At 39.9% G+C, this 18,844-nt stretch overlaps 1 protein-coding gene across 1 annotated transcript; it reads left to right on the forward strand.

Annotated features, from left to right (window-relative positions):
• The first annotated feature begins 12,036 nt into the window (after positions 1-12,036).
• On the forward strand, positions 12,037-12,823 carry LOC147304588 (uncharacterized). Its single transcript, XM_086279066.1, has one exon. The coding sequence runs from the start codon at positions 12,057-12,059 to the stop codon at positions 12,747-12,749; it is 693 nt and encodes a 230-aa protein (XP_086135192.1). The 5' UTR covers positions 12,037-12,056; the 3' UTR covers positions 12,750-12,823.
• Positions 12,824-18,844: the final 6,021 nt, after the last annotated feature.

An 18,844-nucleotide genomic window follows, 5' to 3' on the forward strand; every position in this document is an offset into this window, starting at 1 on the left:
GTGTTCACAAAAACAGTTTTATGATTACTTTTTCCACAGTGCTTGTATGCCTCTTGCAAAACTATGTACTTATCACCATATGACATAATAACTCACGATTATGCAAGACCAGCCATGAAATGTCCGTCGCTTCATTACAATCATTTGTCCCCGCTGCTGCCCTCAGACCCAGTCTTCTGTACTGTGGGGTAAAATTGCTTTTTTGGTGGTTCATAAAAAATATCTCAAAAAGCGATGTTAGTGAGGGGACCAGAAACACTGGGTTGCAGAGCAGTTGGTAAGGACTTGTATATTTCTGGAGAGTCTGCAAAAGCTGTCTTGCTCGTGCTCCTGATTGGATATGTGGAGCCCGGCTCTGATATCTCACTGGTGGCAGCTAAAGGTAGGCATGCCTTGGAGGCGGAGTTGGTCTCGGGCGCAATCTTTCAAACGAGCCTCACGGCATTTCAGGCAACCTCAGGCCGGAAACAACATCCGGTCACTCGCGGTCAAAATCCACGCAGAGCTGGTGTTTCGCAGGGATCAGGTTAACACATCTGGGTCTAAAAATATAAAGAAAAACAAAAAGAGTTTTAAAACACGCAAACTAGCAAAATATCAAAGGAGCATAACATAACAATAACAAGATGATATGAGATACCTGATGAGGCCATGATAGGTGATGCAGACATGTAATGTATAAACTTTTACGGGAGTTAAAAGTCGAGCTTATATATTTTTTAAAGTGTATTGTACATGGGATAGGCTCCAGCGCACTGCGCGAGCCTGAAAAAAGGATAAGTGGAGGCGAATGGATGGACGGATGGTGTATTGTACGTGTTACAAACCATTGTGATATTTATTTATTTTTTTAATGAAAGGATTGACAGAATGGTAAAAAGGAAAATGCAAAAATGTAGTTAGAGAGGAAGATTAACACTTACCGAATGATATGCGGATAAGGAAAGAGACGCAAGTTGCTGTTGAAATCGGCCGCTCCCTATGCGAACTCGCAAGCAGTCTGAGCGGTTCCAGTTGTTGATATGGCTGAAGGCAGGGGTCTTCTGGGAGCTCGAGGGTAGTCTTAACCTGAGCGGGAGATCATAAAAATCGGACCTGGAGCGGATTGGCTAACCGGGGTGCGAAGGGAGCGGTGCAATAGTTATGTGATTGGCAGCGGGGCGAAGTGAGGCGGAGTTGGTCTCCGGCGCAAATTTCGAACGAGGTAAGCAGCGCATTCGGGAGCAGAGCGGGGAGCGAACAAGCAGGAAAAAATTGTGCTCTGCAAGAAGTTGTGGATCGGAGATTAAGAGCGAGGTAGAACTTAGAGTGTGCGTTGAATTTTAGAGGTTGCTAGTAAGAGGGAAGTTTTTGAAGAAAAAAGACTAAGGATTTTTTCAGGATTTTCCCTGTTATCGAATATAAGGTTTTGGGAATAGAGGGGGTACCCTAACAAGTTATTGTAGGGTTTTGGAGAAAACGCGGAGGGTTCTTTAAGGAGTTTTCGATGCTTTGTTCGGGAGCCGCGGGGGCGCTGAATTTGAGAAAAAAAGACTAAGGATTTTTTCAGGATTTTCCCTGTTATCGAATATAAGGTTTTGGGAATAGAGGGGGTACCCCAACAAGTTATTGTACGGTTTTGGAGAAAACGCGGAGGGTTTTTTAAGGAGTTTTCCCTGCTTATGTTTCTAAGGATTAGGTTAAGGGGGCTGCGGGGATCGCGAGTTTTTTGAGTATGAGTTTTATTCTAAATCTACAAATGCATATAAATCGAAATAAAGTTTTCCCCCAAGGCATGCAGCCTGTGTTTGTGGCCATACTGAACGTTACAAAAGCACAAGTTTAACTAAACAATTTTAATATGGTTTAATACATTTTTAAACACATGAGCACGGAGCCCGAGAGAGCACGGTCCGGAGACACGGGCGCGCCCCCAGACACACAGTCTCGGGCGCGCGCGCCCACACACTGACCTGCCACCAGATGGCGTTTTTTGAGCATAAAAAAAAAAAAAATTAATGGCTTAAAGAAATAAAAGAATGATATTTGATATATAAGAAAGTATCTAAATAATCCATTAGTTGTTTTTAGGGGGAAAAAAGCAATGAGCTATGAACTAGCATATTTTTTATGAATATCATATTTTTTATGAATATCATATTTTTATTACTTCCATAAGTACTTCCTACTTCCGGAGCTCCGGAAGTAGGAAGTAATTAAGGAAGTAATTACTTCCGGAGCTCATGAATAATTCATGACCTGTCAGTTTGACATGAGGGGTATAATATCACTCTCTGGTATGTTTTGACCATTCTGAGATGAACTGAAGCCTGTTGGCTAAGAAGTATTGGTGAAAATTAGGCAGATCTAATCCTCCTCTATCCTTGGTTCTTTGTAGCGTTTTTAAGCTGATACGCGGGGGTTTATCTTTCCAAAGGATTTTGGAAATATATGAATCCAGAGATCTGAACCAATCTTGTGATGGTTTGTTAGGGATCATCAAAAATAAGTAATTTATTTTTGGCAAGATCATCATTTTTATAGTGGCGACCCTTCCCATGAGTGATATGGGTAAAGATTTCCATCTAGTCAGATCGCCTTCTACTTTCTATAGAAGTGGGATGTGGTTTAATTTAGTTAAGTCTGAAAGCTTAGGAGAAACATTAATACCTAAATATTTAATATTTCCAGATTGCAGTGGGGCAGAGGAAGAATTATGGAAGGAGCAGTTAATGGGGAGAACTGTAGATTTTGGCCAGTTAATTGAATAATCTGAAACTCTTGAAAACCAGTTTATTAGAGTAATTACCTCAGAGAGGTTGGTTTGTGTGTTTTGCAGAAAAAGCAACACATCATCCGCATAGAGACTGATTTTATGTTCTATGTTCTTACATTTTATGCCCTTAATTGTTGTAGCCTGTCTAAATGCTGCTGCTAGAGGTTCGATAAAAATTGCAAAAAGTGAAGGGGAGAGTGGGCATCCCGGTCTGGTGCCCCTCAGGAGACAGAAGCTGGAGGATGTCTGGTCATTTGTTCTGATACGAGCTGTTGGGGAATTGTATAATTTTCTTATCCAGTTTATGAAAGAGTTTCCAAAACCAAATCTGTGTAAAGTTGCAAATAAAAATTTCCAGTTAACTCTGTCAAATGCTTTTTCTGCATCTAGAGATAATATTATGGTTTCGATGTTTTTATTGTATGAGTAGTCTATTAAATTAAGTAATCTACGAGTGTTTGTTGAGGAGTGCCGACCTTTTATGAAACCAGTTTGGTCAGGATGAATTAAGAGGGGGGTTATTTTCTCTAATCTCTTTGAGAGAGCTTTGCAGATTATTTTAAGGTCTACATTTAAAAGAGAAATTGGACGATAGCTTGAGGGAAATAAAGGGTCTTTGCCTGGTTTTAGCAGGAGACTAATGTTGGCAGAATTCATATTTGGTGGTAGTCTGCCCTTTTCCTCGATTTCCTGCAACATTCTGTGGAATACTGGTGCCAGAATTGACCAGAATTCTTTGTAGAATTCTGCAGGGAAGCCGTCTGGACCTGGAGCCTTATTATTGGGCATACTTATCAGGGCTTCCTGGAGTTCACTTGGCGTCAGTGGCGAATCCAGTTCCATTGCTTGACTGTCTAGTAATTTTGGAAGAGTTACGTTGTCAAGAAACAGATCAATTTCATTTTTAGATGGGTTTATTTGTGGTGAGTATAAAGTTTCATAGAAATCCCTAAAAATGTTGTTTATTCTTCCAGGGTCATATATTGTGTTCCCCGATAAATCTTTAGCAGCACATATAGTTGTTTTTTCTTTATTTATTTTTAACTGGTTAGCTAGAAATTGACCTGCTTTGTTACTGTGTTCAAAATTCTGCAAGCGAAGTCTTTGTATAAGGAATTGTGTTTTTTTATTAATAGTTTCATTTAATTCTAGTTTTGTCTTGCGTATTTTGTTCAATGTTTCCTGATCTTGGTCGCACGCGTAGGCTTCTTCTAGTGATTTGATGGTTTTTTCTAATTCCTGAATATTTTTGTTTTCTTCTTTCTTTTTGTGTGATGAGAAAGAAATTATTTTACCTCTCATCACAGCTTTCCCTGCTTCCCATAGAACAGAAGCAGATATTCCGGGAGTGTCATTAAAGTCTAAATATGAAGTCCATTCCTTTTTAAAATATTTAATAAAGTCTTCATCTTTAAGCAATGATATATTAAATCTCCAGTTTTTACTTGGCGTAGTATTATTCTTGTGCATTAGTGTTAAAGATACAGGAGCATGATCGCTGACAGCTATAGGATGAATCTCAGTGTCTGAAATGTCATTCAGCAGTGAGCTGCTGACCAGAAAATAATCCAGACGAGAGTAAGAGTGATGAACATGCAAGAAAAAAGTATATTCCTTACTGTTGGGGTGAAGAGAGCGCCATGCATCGCGAAGGCCAAAGTCGCTCACATACTGTTTGATTATATTTGTGGATTGCCAATTGCGCTGAGTTCCTGTTGTGTTGAGCCTATCCATTTCTTCATTTAGTCCAAGGTTGAGGTCACTGCCAAGAATGAGTGTGCAATCGAGGTGTTCAGAGAGTGCACTAAAAAATCCGTGGAAGAATGAGGGTTCATCAACATTTGGACCATATATACTTACAATACATAGTTTGTTGTTCAATATTGATAGTTTAATAATTAGAAATCTACCCTCTGGATCTATAACTGTATCGAGTACTGTAAAATTAACATTTTTATGTATTAAAATTGCTACTCCCGTTGTCTAGAATTATAACAGGCTGCAAACACGTTAGGAAACTCAGGTGTTTTAAGTTCGTTTAAACCTGTGACAGGTCTGTGAGTTTCTTGTAATAAAACAACATCTGCCTGTAGTTTTGTAAGCTGGTTAAATATCTTTAACCTCTTTCCTCTGGTGCCAGCTCCATTTACATTCCATGTGACAAACCTCAGCATGCCCATAATTGTGTGTGTATGTCTAATGATGTACGCTGGGTGTTTCGTTTAGACAGGTGGAGAGAATGTGGAAACATCCCTTGTTTGTAAATAGAAAGAGAGAGAGGCTCCATGACTCTGACTATGTGTGTGAATATTCACTAATATGAACAAGCGTGGCTTGTGTTATGTGTCCTGCAAGTCTGTGCATGCTGTGAGGCTGTTGTGAATGTGCTGCCGTTGAGCGGATGTGTTTGCGTGATCGTGGTGTGAAAATATGGAGAAATAGAGGGTGTTGTTTGTAGGTGAATGGGGAAGTAGGTGATCACAGCAGTGAAAGACAAGAGAAAGAAAGAAACCACATGAACTGTGAGCAACAAAAAAAAAAAAAAAAAACGAAACGAAACTAAAACATTCCAATTAAAGCAATGACGGAGGGTGACGGTGTTATATCTGCTATGACATCATATTGATATTACTAGGTTAAACCCATGTTAAAGGAGAAAGTGTGAATGAATAAGAAAAGAGTGTAGCGGGTTCTTATCTGGAGTGCAGTCAATATAACCACGGTGTGGTGCCGGGTTCGCAGTAGAGCTGTCCGTCCACGTAGAGCCGGTCCACGGCGATGACAGCACGGGAGCCTTTCTGGATGAAGCTACGTCGAACTGGGAACAGGACCTTGCGTCGTTCCAGGATCTCTTTGGGGAACTGGCCGTTCACGCTGAAGTCCGTTCCTTTCAGCTCTCTGCCGCGACTCTTCACCTGTTCCTTCTGTTTGAATTGACCAAATTTGGCCACAATAGGACGTGGTCTCCCGGTCCGCGACCTCACGCCCCCCAAGCGATGTACTCTATCGAAGTCGATGTTCTTTACGGTGTCCTCCGGCAGCTTCAGGTGGATTTTAATGAAGCTTTTCACCGTTGCCTCCGCGTCCTCTCCGGCAGATTCTGGAATACCAGAAAACACAAGATTATCTCTCATGCTACGGGCTTGTAGATCGATAATGGACTCTTTTATTTTTTTATTTTCAATGTTTAGCTGGGTCACGTTATCGGTGAGAGATTTGACCGACTCCCGTAGCGTGGTATTTTCAGCGGCAAGCGTTTCCACCTGCTGCTGGCTGAATTCCAGGGATTCTCTCAGAGATTTAAATTCCCGGTGTAAAATCTCCACCAGGGACAGCCTCGCATCGAAGCTGGACAATCGCTTGTCGATTGACTCCAGGATGTCTGCGATGTCTTTGCCGGCAGGTGATGTTGTACCGGGGGAGTCTGCCGGGCGACATCTCTTCGATGACGGCGTCTCAATTTTGGTCGGGGAGGATGCACTCTGGGCCTTCTTCATTACTAAATCTTGAAAACAGCGGTCGATGTAATCTTGGAGAGTGTCTAAACTCTCCCCGTTGTCCTCCAGGGTGTTAGAGATGATAGAACAGATGTTGTTAGTTATATGACAATTGATTAGTATATTTGGTAATACTGAAGCTTGAAAAACCTTTGTTAAACTCTATGCTACCATTTGCTTTTTTTCCCGCCAATTCTCCGGCATCTGACGTCACCTACAACATGGGTCGCTTACCTTACTCGTCACTTCCGTCACTTACCGTCTTTACGGTAGGTCCTCTGTTTTCTGTTGTTCAGTGTCAGGTCATCTGTATTCCTTCCCTCCGCATCACTTCAGATTTCCAGGGTCTTCAGGATCCTAGTTCTGTTATGTGACGGCTGTGTGCAGGCAGGAGAAGGACCCAAAGTGCAGACTCCGGAGACAGAAAGTAACTCAAAACAGCTTTAATGCTGAACTCAAAACGGTAACAAAGACTAAGAATACAAAATACACCTGCACAGACAAAACACAGCAAGATAAAGGTAGATCATGACACAGACACAGAGAAACACAGGGCTTAAATACACAGAGGGAGCAATCAGGGAATGGGTAACAGGAGGGAAACACAGCTGGGGCAAATCAGGCCTAATGAGACAAAGGGAAGCGAAACCAGATACATTAACCTCAGACAAGGACCTTCAAAATAAAACAGGAAACATGACACAGACTCGCACGCACTGCAACAGAGGGAACAGAGACGTGGGACCAGGGCAGACACAGGGGATATAGCAACTAAGGATACACAGAGACGCGAACTAGACAAGGGGATACAGCTGACAGGGGAGACAGAGCAACTAGAGAAGACAGAGACATAAACCATAAGACAGAACTCAAAGAAACCAAAGACTAGAAATAATAAATAATATAATAAACTCAAAAACCCCGGGTCAATGACCCAGGCATACTAACAAGCTCATGTTTGTATTTCATAGTTTCTTTCATGCTCCTGCTCAAAATCATGTTCATGGTCATCATTGTCTTTCCTAGTTTTTCTAGTTTACGTTTTAGTTTAGATCTCACCACTGTTCATGTTGTTTTGTTATGCATTCTTGTTATTAGCCCTGCTAAAGGCTTCCCTTTTGTTTAAAGCTAAGTACAGTTTCTTCCAGTGTTCTGGATTTGGGTCCGTTTTACAAACACACCGGCGTACCCCGCTGTGACAACTTTGGAGCGGTCTACTCAAAGTCCTGACCTGAATCCAAATAGGTTGATGTGGTATTGCCTTAAAAAGGCGATTCATGCTCAAAAACCTTTCAGTGTGGCTGAATTACAACAATTCTGAAAAAGATGTGTGGCCCAAAATTCCTCCACAGTGTTGTAAAAGACTCATTGGTAGTTATTACAAATACTTGATTGCAGTTGTTGCTGCTAAGGGTGGCCCACCCACTTATTATGTTTAGGGCCTTTTTTTTCATTAATCATAAACACCTTCATTTAGAAACATTTCCCCTCCTCTCCCTGTTCTGCCTTCCTAATTTTATAATAATATTAATAATAATAATGCATTTTATTTGAGGTCGCCTTTCAGAAACCCAAGGTCACCTTACAAAGAACAAAATTAATAAAAGGAACAATAGTCATAAAATACACGAAATAAGTTAAAATTGCAAAACAGAGCTTGACAACATTTAAAATCAGCACTAAAGCGAATAAACCAGTTTAAACAGATGTGTTTTGAGCTGTGACTTAAATACGGAAAGGGAGTCAATATTTCTTATGGCTGGAGGAAGAGAGTTCCAGAGCCGAGGAGCAGAGCAACTGAAAGCTCTGTTCCCCATAGCAACAAGGCGTGAGGATGGAACAGTAAGATGAATAGCAGATGATGATCTGAGAGGGCGGGAAACAGTGGTGATATGGAGCAGGTTACACAAATATGAAGGAGCAGATTTATGGATACACAAGTAAGATTTTAAAATTTATCCTGGCTTCTATGGGCAACCAGTGAAGTTGCTGAAGAACTGGGGTAATATGAGCTCTTAACGGAGTGCAAGTTATGACCTGAGCTGCAGAATTTTGAAGAAGTTGGAGTTTATGAAGGGACCTTTTAGGGAGACCAAATAGGAGGGAATTGCAGTAATCAATACAGGACGTAATAAGACTATGGACAAGGATGGCAGCAGCATGGGGAGTAAGGAAGGGACGGAGTCAGTTAATATTACGTAAGTGGAAGTATGCAGACCGGGTTATGTAATTAATGTGAGACTGGAATGAAAGAGTATTATCAAGTATGACACCCAAACTCTTAACCTGAGGGGAGGGAAAGGTAGGAGAATTTTCAATGTTAATGGAAAAACTGTGGGATTTGGTTAAGATAGATGGTGTACCAACAAGTAAAACTTCAGTTTTATTACTGTTAAGTTTGAGAAAATTGGAGGAGAACCAGGATCTAATCTCAATAAGACAGTTTGAGAGGGAGGTAGGTGGGAGGGATGAAGGGGTTTAGAAGAAATGTAGAGCTGGGTGTCATCGGCATAACAATGAAAATTTATATTATATTTTCGGAATATATGACCAAGAGGGAGCATATAAATCAGGGGTCGGCAACCCTAGGCATGCATGCCACAGTTGGCACGCGAAGAGTTAACTGATGGCACGACCATAGCTGGACTGGCCATTGGGCATACTGGGCATTTGCTCGGTGGCCCAGTGACTTTTTTTTTTCTTTGTAACGGCATAAACAATTAAAGGTGGTGGATTGGCCAGATGCTGGTCGGTGTGTAAAAATAACTCAGTTGTTTGGTGGTGGCTGTGGTGGTGCTTCCTCAGACTCAGTAACATTAGCAAGTGGTGGAGGCCAGCAGGTGGATGAGAGAAAGGGGAGGCAGGAGGAGGAGAGACCCGAGGTAGACGCAGGTCCGAGTGTCAGGTGAACTGAACTTCAGGTAAGAAGTTACCCAGATAGCAAGACGACATTGAATTGATGTTGATTTTTCATCCGATCCATCGTTATGGTCAGGGTTGAAATGCTGTAACATCATTGAAATTCTGTGGTAAATCGACGGTCTTACTATAGGGACGTTGTAATGATGTTGATTTACCGTTGTTTTTTGTCATTGATATTTGATCTATTTGTAGTCGACCAGGTGACAACAACAATGTCGAGAAAACGTCTATTTGTAGTTGACCATCATTCGGCGCCGGTCACCATCAAAAAGCCATCGATTTGTAGTTGAGAGTTAAATTGCATTGCAACTGAGCCGGTATAAAGTACAGGAGAAAGTAGATTTATTGTTCTTTTGTTATCAATGACTTTGGTCTAGTTCACCAGCTTTAAAAAATCGTGTCGACGTGCAATTTATGTATAGTTGACCGGGAAATTAAAGCAGCGATCACTTGGACTATTCCATAGCACCCCCTCTCACAGTGGTACATCCCTCCAGGTAACCATTGTCTTGTACAGTAGAGCGGGACATTCGATTTACTCTCAGCGGAATTGACCGGAGAAGGCATAAGTTCATGCACTGCACTGGCCTGCACCACGATTAGTATAAGGTAAGAATGAATGAATTTTTTTCTATTCGTTATTTCCACGGTTGCATTTGAATAACAGTAAAACCGATTGTGCAAGTTCCCCCACTTAAAATGATGACAGAGGTCAGTAATTTGCACCAGAGGTACACTTCAACTGTGAGAGACAGAATGTGAAAAAAAAATCCATGAATCCACATGGTAGGATTTGTAAAGAATTTATTCGTAAATCAGGGTGGAAAATAAGTATTTGGTCAATAACAAAACTACAACTCAATACTTTGTAACATAACCTTTGTTGGCAATAACAGAGGTCAAACGTTTACTATAGGTCTTTACCAGGTTTGCACACACAGTAGCTGGTATTTTGGCCCATTCCTCCATGCAGATCTTCTCGAGAGCAGTGATGTTTTGGGGCTGTCGCCGAGCAACACAGACTTTCAACTCCCGCCACAGATTTTCTAGGGGGTTGAGGTCTGGAGACTGGCTAGGCCACTCCAGGACTTTCAAATGCTTCTTACGGAGCCACTCCTTTGTTGCCCGGGCGGTGTATTTTGGATCATTGTCATGTTGGAAGACCCAGCCTCGTTTCATCTTCAAAGTTCTCACTGATGTATTAACAGACCTCTCTGCATTGAATCATATCTGTTATTAACCTCTGTCTCTCTTCCACAGCACGTCTTTTATCCTGTCTTCCTTCTCTCACGCCAACCAATCACAGCAGATGGCCCCGCCCCTCCCTGAGCCTGGTTCTGCCGGAGGTTTCTTCCTGTTAAAAGGGAGTTTTTCCTTCCCACTGTTGCCAAAGTGCTTGCTCATAGGGGGTCATATGATTGTTGGGTTTTTCTCTGTATCTATGAAGCGCCTTGAGGCGACTTATGTTGTGATTTGGCGCTATATAAATAAAATTGAATTGAATTGAATTGAATTGATGGAAGGAGGTTTTGGCTCAAAATCTCACGATACATGGCCCCATTCATTCTGTCCTTAACACGGATCAGTCATCCTGTCCCCTTGGCAGAAAAACAGCCCCATAGCATGATGTTTCCACCCCTATGCTTCACAGTAGGTATGGTGTTCTTGGGATGCAACTCAGTATTCTTCTTCCTCCAAACATGACGAGTTGAGTTTATACCAAAAAGTTCTACTTTGGTTTCATCTGACCACATGACATTCTTCCAATCCTCTGCTGTATCATCCATGTGCTCTCTGGCAAACTTCAGACGGGCCTGGACATGCACTGGCTTCAGCAGCGGAACACGTCTGGCACTGCGGGATTTGATTCCCTGCCGTCGTAGTGTGTTACTGATGGTGACCTTTGTTACTTTGGTCCCAGCTCTCTGCAGGTCATTCACCAGGTCCCCCCGTGTGGTTCTGGGATCTTTGCTCACCGTTCTCATGATCATTTTGACCCCACGGGATGAGATCTTGCGTGGAGCCCCAGATCGTGGGAGATTATCAGTGGTCTTGTATGTCTTCCATTTTCTGATGATTGCTCCCACAGTTGATTTTTTTCACACCAAGCTGCTTGCCTATTGTAGATTCACTCTTCCCAGTCTGGTGCAGGTCTACAATACTTTTCCTGGTGTCCTTCGAAAGCTCTTTGGTCTTGGCCATGGCGGAGTTTGGAGTCTGACTGTTTGAGGCTGTGGACAGGTGTCTTTTATACAGATGATGAGTTCAAACAGGTGCCAGTGGGGGACAGCAAAGCTTCTTACAGAAGACGTTACAGGTCTGTGAGAGCCAGAGATTTTCCTTGTTTGAGGTGACCAAATACTTATTTTCCACCCTAATTTACGCATAAATTCTTTACAAATCCTACCATGTGAATTCATGGATTTTTTTTTTCACATTCTGTCTCTCACAGTTGAAGTGTACCTCTGGTGCAAATTACTGACCTCTGTCATCATTTTAAGTGGGGGAACTTGCACAATCGGTGGCTGACTAAATACTTTTTTGCCCCACTGTAGCACTCAGTTCAGCTTGTATGAGCCGTCTTTGTATCTAGTTTTCCCTCTTTATTGACATTGACACTTCCTGTCTGCCATTTGTTTGAAAGTTGTGTTTTGTTCGTGTCCTGTGGATTTTTGAAATTTGGCCATCAATTTCTGGAGCAAAGACTACTCAAATTGTTGGAACTTTTGGTACAACCCTGTCTGGATTACGACTTTGATACAGGATATTGGACTGGACTAACGGAGTTAACGAGGTAATTGCAGGCTAGCCAACACATTACCAGGCTAACAGCTGACTGAGAAATCAGCTGACTGAACCTGCTACCAGGGTAACCAGATAAAATGGGGCCGAAGAGGACACCGACAGCTGAGGAAGTCGAGGACATTAAAAAGTCCCTTGACTTCATAATGGAGGAAATTTCTACTATCAGGTTGCAGCAGAAAAATAACATTGAAATTGTGGAGGAGGTAAAGCTCCTCCGCATCCAAAATGCCGAAAAAGATAAAAAGATTGCATACCTGGAAAGTAAGGTCGCTGACCTGGAACAATACTCCAGGATAAACGACGTCATCATCACTGGGCTCCATATTAAACCCCGGTCATACACTCAGGCGGTGACTGCTGACAGCAATGAGGAACCTGGAGAGCTTGACATTAGCTCCACGGAACAACAGGTGGCTGCCTTCCTGCGGTCCAAAGGGATTGCCCTGGACTGTAACTCTGTCGAAGCATGCCACCCTCTTCCCAGGAGGAACGGCAACATACCGGCTATTATATTAAGGTTTGTAAATCGAAAGCACAAGATTACGCTGAAACAAGGAAGAAAATTAAAAGGATCTAATGTCTTTTTCAATGAACATCTATCCAAACACAACGCTGAAATAGCCAAAAAAGCGCGACACCTTAAGAAGCTGGGAAAAATCCAAAGCACTTGGACGACGAACTGCAAAATATTTATTAAACTAAACGGATCACCAGAGGAAGCCAAAGTTCTGACCATAAAAAATATGGCGGATCTCGAAAAATATCAGTGAGCAACACGATCTGGACGGCAAACAAGGTAACAGACAACCACACACTCACTTATGACACACACTGGAAGGAAGAACTCAGATACATCTGGAAGAAACAGCTGCATCAGTCAGACAGTTGCAGAATAGGATCAATTGGAACTGAAAACATTTAACTATATGGATCACAATACACATGACTTGGAATATGAAATAGATCCAGACAACAACTTCTTCTGCATCTAACAATAACAATTGCTGCTACTATACAAATAAAGACTACAATCAGAGGATGAAAACTGAGAATAAATTATCAATTATCCACTTTAACTGTAGAAGTCTCTATGCTAATTTTAGTCATATCAAAGAATATCTTAACCAGTTTTCATATCCATTTAGTGTCATTGCCTTATCAGAAACTTGGATCAATATGGAAAAAGGAACAGACTTTGAACTGGAGGGTTATGAATTCACATTTATAACTAGGCGAAACAAAGGAGGAGGAGGCGTGGCCTTGTATGTGGACAAATCCTTGAAATTTAATGTGGTGGAAAAGATGACGATGATGATTGATAATGTACTAGAATGTATTACAGTTGAAATTTGTAAAGAAAAAAGTAAAAATGTAATCATTAGCTGTATATACAGAGCTCCAGGTAGTAGTATTGAGACATTTAAAGACTGGATAGAAGAAACATTTATTGAAATACCTCACAAAAAAATTTTCATTTGTGGAGACTTCAATATTGATTTGCTAAACCCAAATAAACATATAACCACTGAGGAATTTATAAACACAATGCACTGTATGAACCTATTCCCTAAAATTACTAGACCTACCAGGATTACATCACATTGTGCAACTCTCATAGACAACATTTTTGCAAATGACATTGAAAATAAGACTGTAAGTGGACTCCTGATTAACGACATAAGTGACCATCTTCCAATTTTTACAATCTATGATAGGAATTACAAGATCAATAAAATGGACAGTAAAAAAGAGTACAGACGAGTAAGAACAGAAGAAAGAATGAATGCATTTAAAAAAGATTTATTGAAAGAAAACTGGGGTGAAGTATATCAGGAACAGGACGTTAATAGTGCTTATAATGAATTCCTTAGAATATTTACATTACTGTACAATACCAACTGTCCAATAAAGCAATATAGTAGGAAACATAAATATATGGACTGTCCATGGATAACACAAGGTCTGCAAAATGCATGTATAAAGAAAAATGCTCTATACAGAGAGTTCTTAAGAACGAGAACTAAAGATACTGAAATCAGATACAAAAGATATAAAAATAGGTTAACTAATATACTTAGATATAGTAAAAAGGAATACTATAAGAAGCAATTAGATATAAATAGAAATAATAATAAAAGATTATGGGAAATCCTGAAAAGTGTTATAAACTGTGGGACTGGACAAAAGAACTATCCCAAGTATTTCATTTGTAATGACCATGAAGAATGCAATATGGATGTTGTGGCAAATAGTCTAAATGAATTCTTTGTAACTGCTGGACCAAATTTAGCAAGAACAATCACTCATCCTGGGAAAGCACAGGAAAAACCGGATACACTGATAGACAGAAATCCATATTCTATGTTTCTCACAGCCGTTGATGAAAATGAAGTTTTTGAAATTGTCAAAAAATGTAAAAATCAGAAATCTTTGGATTGTAATGATATTGATATGATAGTGGTTAAAATAGTCATTGAGGCTGTTATAAAACCATTTACATACATCTGTAATTTATCATTTCAAACTGGTCGATTTCCACACAGATTGAAAATAGCAAAAGTTATACCTCTATACAAATCTGGAAACAAACACCATTTCACAAACTACAGGCCTGTCTCTTTACTACCTCAATTCTCAAAAGTTCTTGAAAAACTGTTTAAAAACAGACTGGAAAAATTTATAGATAAACATAAACTACTCACTGAGAGTCAGTACGGATTCAGATCAAGCAGATCAACATCATCAGCACTATTAGATTCAATAGAATACATTACAAATTCCATAGACAAAAAGCAATATGTGGCTGGGTTATTCATAGACTTGACAAAGGCATTTGACACTATAGATCATGATATATTAATAAGAAAACTGGAACGTTATGGTGTCAGAGGGGTAGTTTTAGATTGGGTCCGGAGTTATTTAAGTGACAGAAAGCAGTTCGTGAAAATAAATGGTGGTTGCTCCTTATGTATGGACATTGCTTGTGGTGTACCCCAAGGGTCAGTTTTGGGTCTAAAATTCTTCAACTTGTACATTAACGACATCTGTAAAGTGTCCAAAGTATTAAAAATGGTTCTCTTTGCTGACGATACAAACATTTTTTGCTCTGGTGATGATCTGCAGAATTTATTGGAGGATATGACTAATGAAATAAGTAAAGTGAAGTTCTGGTTTGATAAAAATAAATTATCATTAAATTTGAATAAATCTAAACTTATGTTATTTGGAAATAGTAGTTTAAATACAAATGCAAAGATTCAAATAAATGGTGTTGATATTGAAAGAGTCAGTGAAAATAAATTTCTGGGGGTAATAATAGATGAAAAACTTAACTGGAGAGCTCACGTAAGATATATTCATTCCAAAGTATCACGAAGCATTGCAGTACTAAACAAGGCAAAGCAGGTATTCGACTGAACATCACTTCATATTCTCTACTGTTCACTGGTTTCACCATACTTAAGCTATTGTGCAGAGGTCTGGGGCAATAACTATAAAACCACATTACATTCACTTTTTACTCTTCAAAAAAAATCAATTCGAAACATTCACAATGCAGGTTATAGGAACATACAAACTCACTATTTTTGCAGTCTGAAATATTGAAAATTGACGATATAGTGAAATTCCAAACAGCACAAATTCTATTCAAAGCAAAAAATAAAGAACTGCCAGGTAATATTCAGAGTATGTTTTTTTGAAAGAAGGAAGTTATAATTTAAGGGGTTTTTGTAACTTCAAAACAATGAAGGTACGTACTACAAGAAAAGGCTTTTGTGTTTCTGTTCATGGAGTGAAACTATGGAACAGTCTGAATATGGAATTAAAGCAATGTCCAAACATAAAACTGTTCAAAAAGAGTTATAAAAATATGATCTTCTCGAACTATAAAGAAAAGGAAAATATTTAAATTAAGTGAATGTCTCTATTTAAAAACAAACAAACAAACAAAAAAAAACAAACTCATGATGTGATATTATAGTATATAGTATATCAGAAATCTGTTCACTATTTTTATTACAAATTATATCAGTAAGGAAGCTGACTAAATATTAACTGATAATTTATGGCAAAGGGGGTGGGATTGTATACTTCTCCCCACTCCCTTTCAACATGTAAATTAATCAGAACGTTTTTTTAATGTAATTTGTATAGTATTTTTTTTCTCTCTTATTTTCTTTTCTAAATGTACTTGTATATTGTTCACATGTTGAAATAAATTACCAATCAATCAACTGTGCCCTATTTTTCCTATTTTTTTCAGATCTGATTGATGGTAACTACCATCAATAAGTAAGAAACTCACGTCCTTAAATTCCTAGTGTTAAACAATTTGCTTATTTGGCTATTTCCAAATATAGCACTATTTGTTTAATCTGATATACACTGACAATGACATCACGCTGGTCAAGGAGGCGCAAATTACGGAAAATGGTTGAGGCAGTCAGATATACTCAGGCACTTTAAAGAGATGGTTGCTGAAAAACATAACCAAAACGGCAATGCAGAAGTTGAAGTTAAGCGACCGCAGGTTGCGGAAGAGTCTCGTGTGTCCCACTGTTGTCACCCAGGTATAGACAGTCAAGTATTTACCAGTCGCTATGAGCAGATTTCAGAAGTATGTGAGACCTATGTATCACCCGACAAGGATAACGACTGTGACTTTAGTTTTGACAGCTTTGGTTACCATGCACCACCGTTTGATTCTGATAATAGCGATGCTGAAGCTGATGACGAAGCGCCAAATACTGAATTCTTAATAACAACTTTAAGATACTGGGCTTCTACATTTTCAGTCTCGTTGGTGGCTTTTTGACATGTTGTCTGTATTCTTAAATACTTAAAAAACATCATCTTTTTCTAAACAGCCATCACCACTCCGCAGTCTTCCTCCCAGCCCACTGACAGCAGGCATCATAATGCCCCGCCCAGCTTCCGGCACCTTTCGCCACTCCGGCAGAACACACAAAACGACACAGCTTTGCGCTCTCCCCAGCATGCAAAGTCTGATGTCGAGGCCTTCCCTATAGATGGTATGCTTTTAAAATATTTTAAAGCTGAATCACAATGTCATTGTGCTCTTATCTTCAAAACACCAATTTATACTCCTGAATGTCATCTTGTTGTGATTTTCTGCAGATTCCAGAGACTCTGTGAGGCCACTATTACAAGGCAAGTTCGAAAATCTTGGAATTTCAGATTTTACATGGTATAAATGGTAAATGGCCTATATTTGTACAGCGCTTTTACTAGTCCCCAAGGACCCCAAAGTGCTTTACACATTCAGTCATCCACCCATTCACACACAATTCACACACTGGTGATGGCAAGCTACATATACAAATATCAAATATATGTGACAGGCAAAAACTAGCAAACACTTTTAGCAGTTAGAACAACTTATACTTGAATGCAGAATGTTACACCATCACTTATGGATATATTAGTTTTTCGCCTCCCACTGCTTGAGCCATTAATCTTTCTAGAATTGTTCTTTGAAACAGATGCGACCTCACAAAAGATGTTAACTATGCTGTCAGACCTGACCAGAGCAGTTAACGAACTCCGTGAGGAGGTCGGAGCCATCCGCCATCCCTGCTGCAATGAATCGGTAGATGCTGGGGTATTGCCTCTGGATTTGCCCTTGCAAAACATTGAGGAGCTAAACAATGCAGAGGCAGCTCTTCAATCACAAGAGGCAAATAAGGCAATGGTAAGTATATAAAGGTTATGTACACTTTGTAACTATAAAGTGTAATAGCTGTCAGATATGATTTAAATACTTAACGACGGCATGTTGATTATACACACAAGCACTTGCATACACATTTAAGACATGAGACACGCTAATTCCATCTCTTAAAATGTGTCTATAGTTGAGACGCTTTGCCTTGATTGGAGGGACCACACTGGAGGTGTAATGGCTTATGCCATTACAAACGAGCTGGCCTCGGTACTCAACTGGGCAGGGAAAAAAACCAAGGACCAGACAAAGCAAAAAAGGGCATTTAAAGATACAGCGCTGTGCAGATGCATATTTGGTAAGTTTTATCGTTTATTGTAGTTTTATGAGCCTAAAGTGAACAATAAAAGGATCAATTGATCTGCTGGGTGTGTTTCACATTTCCTATGTCCGGTTTTTGCTATATTACTTTGTCTTTCTTAATAACAAGACTTTCATGTCCAGTTAATCTGCTGATGGAATCTTTGGTCAGTTTAGTTGTTTAGTCCTCGGGTTGTACAGTTTGTACAGCCCGAGGACCCCATGTTTATTTTGTTTTAAAGGATACACGGCACACCATGCTAAGACTTATCACTTTTTCCACATAGCTCTTTGGGAATGAAATGCGGCAGTTTGCAGATTTTTCATGTTTATCAGCCTAGGAGTTTACATACTTTCTCCCCGCTGAAGACAGTTAACAAGAGCTTATTCATGTGCTCTAATTCACTTTTTTTGTTTGTGTGTGTGTATTTTTGTCCTAGATGGCCTGACGCAGCAGTTAGGGGCAAACTCTATGTCCGAGTTTGTCTTTGCACAAGCAGTCCAGAAATGGCTCCGATACACCCCAGATCGTATGGGTGGCGCGGGACGCACATCATCCATCCCCATCCCGGAGTAAAAATTACAAACTTATGTGAAACATAGAAATGTAAATAGGAAAATGTCTTTTAATAAAGTATTTAGCAAACGAAATGTGTCTATTCACCTTTTTTTGTTTAGTTTTTTTTCTCTGATACATCACATGCAATGCTTTCTTATGTCCCGTACATCAGCTAGAATGGAAAAAGACACCGGTTTATATATCTGGTGAGAGGGAAACATGAAGATGAAACCAGGAGATGTCCTTACTGAATCATCAGAGCT

Source organism: Aulonocara sp. 'chitande type north' Nkhata Bay, linkage group LG22, assembly GCF_057382095.1.
Source record: "Aulonocara sp. 'chitande type north' Nkhata Bay isolate Kocher_YH1m ecotype deep benthic linkage group LG22, A_spYH_male_GT1.1, whole genome shotgun sequence".
NCBI classification, from domain to species: domain Eukaryota; kingdom Metazoa; phylum Chordata; class Actinopteri; order Cichliformes; family Cichlidae; genus Aulonocara; species Aulonocara sp. 'chitande type north' Nkhata Bay.

What these genes read in the sequence shown, in the direction of transcription:
- LOC147304588 (XM_086279066.1), top strand. Translation starts at nt 12,057, where the DNA reads ATGGGGCCGAAGAGGACACCGACAGCTGAGGAAGTCGAGGACATTAAA.